The following is an 8,597-nucleotide window of genomic DNA, read 5'->3' on the forward strand; positions in this document are numbered from 1 at the left end:
TATGCAAACATTTGCATAATCATGGTCTGCTTTTTTGGTACTTTGAACTTAGATTAAAACATCAGTTTGATTATATATATAACATTCTTAGAACCAGAAATATCTCAAATACAAGATACAAGAAGTAGTCTATTTCTTAGGAGCAAACACATAAAGGTTGTAACTTTGAAATGTGTATTACTATCACAGAAATAGTACAACCAATTCATGCCAATGTTTAAAAAGTTTTGAATGTGAATTTTAATGTATGTAGTGAACATCTTCCAGGAATTAACTTGTTTCAGATTATCATTAATTTCACCATTTCAAAACTAAAGGCTTTTAAATTAGTATTGTAGACATAATCTTCACATTTATAAATTACTCATTTACCATTTTATTAGAATCAGATGATTTGTAACTGCTTGCTTATCCTAGTTCCCAAATCTCATGAAAAGCTTAGATTTTTCCCATCTTTTCTGAAGCCAAAATACAATTATGTTGTAAGTTTTTGAAAACTAGGTGAGATTTTACCCTCCAAGTTCATGGAAAAGCATGCCAAAACAGTACCCATAAAGTATTTTACATGGGTGTATAGCCTCAGGCAACTAGGTGGATGGAGTGCCGGGCCTGGGGTCAGGAAGACATCTTCCTGAGTTCAAATCTGGTCTCAGATACTTAATAGTTATGTAACCCTGGGCAAGTCACTTAACCCTTTTTGCTTCCATTTCTCATCTGCCAAATGAGCTGAAAAAGGAATGGCAAACCACTCTAGAGTCTTTATCAAGAAAACCCCAAATGGGGTCATGAAGAGTCAGACATGACTGAAGCAACTGGACTACAAAGAGCTTCCCCTAACTATGGCTACTTTGGAGACATTTCTGGAAGCTCCATTAAAAAAACGTAATTGCTCTTTTTGTGGTAGCCAAAAACTGGAAACTGAGGGGATGCCCGTCAACTGCAGAATGTGTGAATGAGTTGTAGTATATGAATGCAATGGAATACTATTACTATTGTTCCATAAGAAATAATAACCAGGCAGACTTCAGAAAAAACCTGGAAAGACTTACATGAACTGATGCTGAGTGGAGTGAGTAGAACCAGAACATTGTACAAAATAACAGCAATGTTATTCTTTAACTAACTTTGATGACTTATCTCTTAGCAATGTAAGGATCTGAGACAACTCCAAGGCTCATGAAGAAAAATGCTATCCACGCAGAAAAACAACTATGGAGTCTGAATGCAGATCAAAGCATACTATTCACTCTTGTTTGTTGTTTCTTCTTTCTTGTGGTTTCTCTCATTGGTTTTAATCCTTCTTTACAACATTACTAATGTGAAAATATGTTTAATATGAATGTATATGGAAAGCCTATATCAGATTGCACACTGTCTTGGGGTGGGGGGAGGGATAGGGAGAAAATTTATAACTCAAAATTTTATGGAAGTGAATGTTGAAAACTAAAAATAATTGTTTTAAAAAAAGAAAACATTAGGCTGATAAAAAGGGGAAAAAATAACATAATTTAAGATATCTGTTTTAAGATTTTTTTTTTCTTTATAAGTGTCATTCAGGAACTCCAAGAAAAGCTGCAATAGCTGCAGAAATTAAGGTGATAGGCTTTGACATGAACTTTAGTAAAATGAAAATGTGTGGTAAAGACTGCACACAATGCAAAAAAGGCAAAGGCATATATCACCTACAGCTTAGAGATCAAGAAGGTATCAGAAAATGACCACAGTTTGACCAGAGAATTGTCCAGAAGAGTCAAATTGCCTTTGTCCAGTCCACACCCACATACCATTGACCAACAATGAGTCAGGTGTACATGAAGATTAGGGCAAAAATGTACACTTGCACATTACTAGTTTCAATAATCACATCAAAATGGTGGTTTCACAATGAAGAGTGAAGAAGAGAATCATCAAACCAAATACATAGTATTATAAGGAACATTAGATACCATCTACTCCAATCCCCTTATTTGACAGGTGAGGAACAGAGGCCATGAGCAGCTAAGTGACTTGCCCAAAATAACAAGTAGTGTCTGAGGCAGAATTTGAACCCATCTTTTCCTGATGCTCAAACCCAGGAAATCATCCATGACACTTGTCTCTAGTTTGCAACTACAAAGCATGCAACAGAAAGACCATGTAGAATCTACATGATCACATGATAAATATCAATACTCACATTGACATACCATTATTTGTTTACAATGCATTTTCCTCCTAACAACCCTGTGATATAGCTAATATGATTATCTCAACTTTACAAATACATGTCAGAGATGCTATGTGACATGCCCAAAGACTCAAACCTAGATCTTTTGATTAAAGAGTTCCACATAAAGAATTGGAGACATTAGTGGGTATAAAGGAAAACTGATAAGAGATGAACCATTTTGAAAACTAAATACTTAAGGGCCACAGAGAGTTTACTAAAGGCTAAAAACTGGGTAGGACAAGAGAGTGGTCAAGTTGTTTAGACAAGACCACAAAAATGGGAACTCAATACAAAAGAACCAGCTTTTATTTTTATCATTGCTATAGTTTTTTTATTTTTCATTTATTTCCCTTTTGATTTTTAATATCTACTTTGCCTTATTTTAGGTTTATTTCTTAGCTTTCTAAATTTTTAAATGTATATTCAGTTATTTAATTCTCTCATTTATTATGTTTCTGGGGATATAATATTCCCCTTTAAGAGTACTTTAGCTCCATCCCAGAAATTCTGGTATGATAATTCATCATCATTTTCTTTGAAATAATTATTATTTCTATGATTTGCCTTTGACCCACTCAATATTTAACAATTCATTGTTACATCTTCATTTGGGTCTGTATCTTTTGTTTGTATTCCTTAAATTGATTACTATCTGTATTATGCTATGGTCTTTAAAGAATGTGTTTGCTATTTTTGCCATTTTACATTTATTTGCAATATTTCTGTGCTCTCCCATTCTGCAGTTGAGTCTCATTTATTCTTTTACAACCCCATAAGATGCCATATAAAGTCTTTTAGCTCTATTTTCTCTAGAAATTTGTTAAATTCTGTATTTTCCTTTTTGCTTACCTTTGTTAGGTCAGTCCAAAACTAAGAGAGAGACACTAAAATGTTACAATAGTAATTTTTGCTTGTAATTCAATTAATTTTTCCTTTATTAATTTAGATTCTAAAGCATTTGAACTGTACAATTAATATTGATAGTGGGGTCTACAATTGCTTTCAGTATAATGTACTTCATCTTCTGCATGTTGTGGTTTGATTTTGTCTGACTAATTACAACCTACTTTTTTTGGATTCACCAGATGCATAGTAAATTTTGTTACAACCTCTCATTTTTATTGCGTCTGTCTTTAAGGTGTGTCTTATAAGCAACAAATTGTGGTGGGTTTTTTTTTTCAATTCAATCTCTTGCTTTTTCATTTTATTGGATTGCTTAATCCGTTCACATTTAAAGTTATGCTAGGTCTCTATTTTCCTTCATTTGACTTTGAGATAAGGTTTTTTTTTTTAATTAGAATTGGTTTGTTCCTCTTTCTCTGTAAAGATAGTACTTTGTCTCTTCAGTTATTTTTTCTTAATTTAAGGCAATCCCATTCCCATCAGCTCTCTCCCCTCACTCTCAACTGTCCTCTCCCTGCCAATTTGTTACCCTTTTCCTTAGTTTAGAGTTTTGCTTATTAATTTTTCTCTTTAATCTACTTATCTAATTCTTAACATTTATCAAATTATTAAAAATGTATGTGGTTATCTAATTCTTCTGCATTTTTTTCTCAGTTGTCAGGTAAAATCCCCTTTCCCTTCCCTATCAACTCATTTTGTTTTGAAATTTCATTTTCTGCACCTTTTTCTAAAATTATTTCTTTCCCTCATTGATTATTTATATTCATTTCCTATCCTTGACTTTTATTCTTTGATTAATGGTTTTTATGCTTATTTGTTCCTTCTTTAGTCTCTGTATTCCATGTGGAATTAAACTGTGTGAGGTACCTGGTTGAGTTCCCACTTCTAAACAGTTTCTGTTGTTGCCTTGAAGATCTTATTCCCTAACCACCTTTTTCTATTGCATCTCACTCTCAGAAATAGCATTTCCTGTAGGTGAGGACAGAAGACAGAAGTATTACCCTCTGATAGGAGTTTTCCCATGTCCCTGTGTGCAGTTCATTATTACTTTTAGCTCTCTTCATGATTTTTTTGCCCCATTTACCATAAAATCTCCACCTTGGATCCATGCCCTCCCACTCTTTGGGATGGTTAGTTGCCCACAGGATCTCTGTTTCCCCTTCTTCCGAAGCAAAGATGAGTGATCTAATTGCCAAATCCGTATAGATTATATCCACTGTAATTTCTTCATCTCCCATTATACAATCTCTCTCCCCTATATAAGCATTCCTCAGTGGGACACCCTCTCATGACTGAAACAAGCTTTCTCCCTCCCTTTGCCTCCTCAGCCCTTTCTTTTGTAAGCCTTCTTCCTGAAAGATTACAGGAGTTATTTTCTCTTCACTGTTAACCTTAGACTTGATCAAAGACCATCACAAATTTCCCTCTGTCTTCTTCCTCCCCTTCCCCCTTTTATTCACCCTCCCACTCTGCAGTTTAGTCCCATTAAAAAAAAAAAAAGATTCACCTGCAGGTGAGATGTTGGGAGTTTTAGTCCATGGAATTTCAGACCTCTTCCTTCATCAAAGTTCTATTTCCACTCTTCTCTCCTTGGTGTGCCTTGATACAGCAATCTCTTGATAATCCCTCTGTTGTTTGTTGTTATTGTTTTTTTTTTAACCTCAAAGGGGACTTTTCCTTTCTAGGTTTTTTTTTCCCCTCATACTTTATGGAATAATTTGTTATTTGTTCCTCCCTTGGTTGCTATCTTTACCTTGCTAATGTTTCTAATTTTTGCTTTACTTTTGCTAATGTCTGAGATGTTCGCAAAGCAAGTAATCTGCTCATGTCTAGTTTTCTTTATAGGAAAGTTACAAATGCCTCTTTTTAAATAAATGTCCATCTTTTTTCATTAATGGTCAGTTCAAGTTTGCAGTATATATCACCTTGGGTTATGGTTTCTTTGTTCCTTGTGACACATTACTCCATTCCCTTCTGAGGCTTCTGTTAGGGGCAGAATAGTTATATCATTCAATTTCTGTTTCTCTTATATTTGAAGGTCTCTCTCCTAGTCATGTGCAGAATTTTCTGCTTGTCATTACAATTATAAAAAGTCAGCCAAAATGTCCCTTGGAGTTTGCAGCATAGGGTGTGTGTGTGTGTGTGTGTGTGTGTGTGTTTCCCTGAAGAAAACTGTGGATCCTTTTCATTGGCACTTTGTTCAGAAGTTCTGAGCAGTTTCCTTGTATTATTTCTTCCATCATGGGGTTCAGATTTTTAGACTTGTGTTACTGTGGGGGATCTATCGTCCTTATGTTGCCTCTATGCATTCTGTCTTCAAAATCAATGTTTTGCTTGTGTAGAGATCCTATTTTTGTGTCTCTTCTTCTGATGGCCTTCTCTTCATGTATTTGCATTCCTAATAAGTCCTCCCTTTTCTCTGGTGAGGTTTGCCACCATGGACTCAAGTATTTCTCTTCTGTAAGTTATTTCCGCTATGCAGGCTGTGAGTTCTGTTCTCACAATTCTTATTTGTATTTTAAGCTCTTCAAGAATATTCTTCTGTGGTTTCACATTCTCTTGGGAATCCACAGGGCCCTTGACCTTGTCATTGGCTAATTTTCATTTGTCTTTCAATAATTATTCATAGTCATTCCTGTCTGTTATTAATATTTTTTTTTTGCTGATTTATCTGCTTATGTTCAAGGTCTTTAACTGAGTTTTCTTCCTCAAGATCTTTGGCAATTTCAGTCTTTTTTCCATATATTCATCTACTGCTCCCTTTCTGACTCCTTCCCCTTTGATTAAAGTTTCTCCAGAGGGAATGAATCTCAAAGATTTCTCAGCTTCCTCCCACACTGAAGAATTCATACTTCACTAGCTTCAATCTCAGTCTCAGGTGATTTCTGAGGGGACAGAAGGACTACAGATGGATGCCAGTCTTCTTCAGACATTATGGAATATCACACATATTAACTTCCTGCCTCACTTCTCTCTCTCCCTAATTCTCTGGCTGAGTATGGTATAGCACAGAATGCTACCATGCTATAGTACAGTTCATGCCAGACCAATATTCTGGCTTTTGGCTTCCCACAAAAGAGGAGTACAGGTGAGGCAGAGTTGAGTTCTGTAGCAAGCTTGGATTAGCCTGTACAGTTCTGCCATCGTGTCGTGGTCACTAGGGGAGGGGGACACTGAGTGACTGAATTACAGATTAGCTTTCTCTACTGTTAGTTCATCCAGTTGTTACCTTGTTAGGATTCTTGGTATCTTAGACGATGGAGGCAGGTAAAAATGCTTTATATCTCTTGGCACATAAATCCTATTTTGGAGAGGTTTGAGAGATTGGGAGGACTGAAGAAAGTGTCTAGTCTTCTATTTGTGGTCTATTATATGTATATTATATTGGTCTATTATATGTGACCATTGTGGTCACATGACCTAGACTGAGACAGCCAAAAGACAAGTTGATAATTTAAGACTAGAGCTCAGTAAAATGACTAGAACTGGTTAGATTTAGGGATCATTTGCACAGATATGATCATTGAACCCATAAGAGTTACAATAACCAAGTGAGCTTGAATAGAGGGAAAAGAGAAGAGTGAGCAAGACAGAGGATTGGGAAATACCTACTTTAATGGGTGTGGCATAATGAAACAGCCTTCAATCTGTTTCATGAAATGTTTTACTACACAAGTCATAAAGTAGCAATTGGGGGGAAGGAGGGGCAGACCTATGATTTCACTGATATAAGGCACTCCCAGTGAGAAAACTCCCTCTACCAAAGCAAAGCTGCAACTTGTAATCTTAAAAGAGTTTGCCTGGGGCATTGAGAGATTAAGTGATTTGCCCAGGACCAATGAATCAGTTTGCACCAGAGGCAATACTTGAACCCAGGTTGTCCTGATTCCAAAACTGGCTCTCTATCCACTAAGCCAGGTTGCCTTAAAATGGCATTATGGTATTTTCAAAGCAATAAATTACTTTAAGTTTTTTTTTTCAATAACTATGTTAGTCCAGTAAGTTAAAACTAGTGAAAACGGATTTTATTCATCTTGTTCCATTTAATTTGTTTGTAACAATGCATATGGAATACTTTACAACAGTGAAATAAAAGGTATTTATTCAGTTCTAGGATTTTAAAAAAATAGATAAATTCACTGTCACTGAAGGATGAATATATTTTCCCATCATTTAGGATATGACCAAAGCACACAGACCAGAACAAGGGATGACATCTGCTGCTGTGAGGGGACACTGGCCACTGATGTAAGGATCTGGTGCAGACAGGAACATTCAATTGTAAGGATCGGTGAAACGAAAGGGTTTGGTTTCCGAAATGTTGTAAAGGAGGTTCTGTAGTTGTTTGGATCGCCGGGCTTCAACGCGCAGCTGCCTGGCTCTCTCTTTGGCAGCCTGCTGTTCCGCCAGCTTCTCTATTCGTTTTCTTTTTAGCCATCTGGAAAGACACCAGGACATTCTGTGAGTATCTAAAAAGACTATGCTAAATGCACCAGCCCTCCCCACATGGAAGGAACCTGGTATTCACCTAAAAACAAACAAGAGCTATAGTCCCACAAGACATTAAGGTGACAAGCTCTAATTTTTTCAAATATCTACTTAGAAAGGAAACCAACTGTTGCCATAGTCTACATTGGATTCAAATGTTCAGAAATAGTTTATCCTACAAAGTTGTCAATCCAAGAAACATTTTTATACTAGGGGCAAAGGGCTTTAATAGATTTCTTTCTGTAGGGAAACGATAGATAGATAGTACCACCACCAGTGGTACTGATGGGGTACCTGGGGTCTAAATCAATTTGTAAAACCAGTTTGTACAATTGTAACTGCAATTTGTATTGTCAAACTCTGCCCCTTCCTCCTATCCGCACTCTGCCTAGGCAACAACTTGTGACTCCTTTGTTCTTACTTAATCTCTCCATGTCTCCTCCTTGGTATGGCCCAAATACTCCTTTGTTTTTGCCTCTAAGTCTCCTCCAGTCTGGCCCAAATCTCATCTAAACTATCTATGCACTAAAGTCACAAGTTCCTCTCAGTCAGCTCTAACCTTTATCTATGCACTGAGGTCCCTTCCCTCCATCCAGTCAGCCCTGACAATGGCAGCCCTATCCTTTAAAAGTAAAAGCATGTACCCCTCTCACTTGCAGGTCCCCTAAAGGACTCATGCCCGCTTCTTATAGAAGCGTAAAAATAAACTTCTACAACTCTCACTCCAAATAAGCCTGAGACCTTGAATTCTTTCCAGATGCTATTGCAGGTTTTCTGGTCTTAGATAAGATCAGAGTTCCTGCTGAACCTAGAGGGAGCCATCCCTTATCGGTATGATAGATTAGATAGATAGATAGATAGATAGATAGATAGATAGATAGATAGATAGATAGATAGATAGGTAGATAGGTAGATAGGTAGGTAGGTAGGTAGGTAGGTAGGTAGGTAGGTAGATAGATAGATAGATAGATAGATAGATAGATAGATAGATAGATAG

At 36.5% G+C, this 8,597-nt stretch overlaps 1 protein-coding gene across 1 annotated transcript in view; it reads right to left on the bottom strand.

Annotated features, from left to right (window-relative positions):
- Positions 1-7,108: 7,108 nt before the first annotated feature.
- Positions 7,109-8,597, bottom strand: part of CCDC181 (coiled-coil domain containing 181) — a 32,368-nt gene continuing 30,879 nt past the window's right edge. Inside the window, exon 5 of the mRNA XM_069094540.1 lies at positions 7,109-7,550. Coding sequence (XP_068950641.1) covers positions 7,388-7,550 — 163 coding nt within the window. The 3' untranslated portion in view covers positions 7,109-7,387. The remainder of the gene's footprint in view (positions 7,551-8,597) is intronic.

This window comes from Petaurus breviceps, unplaced genomic scaffold, assembly GCF_028583685.1.
Source record: "Petaurus breviceps papuanus isolate PSGF00001 unplaced genomic scaffold, PetGlider_PUasm1.0 220, whole genome shotgun sequence".
NCBI classification, from domain to species: Eukaryota; Metazoa; Chordata; class Mammalia; order Diprotodontia; family Petauridae; genus Petaurus; species Petaurus breviceps.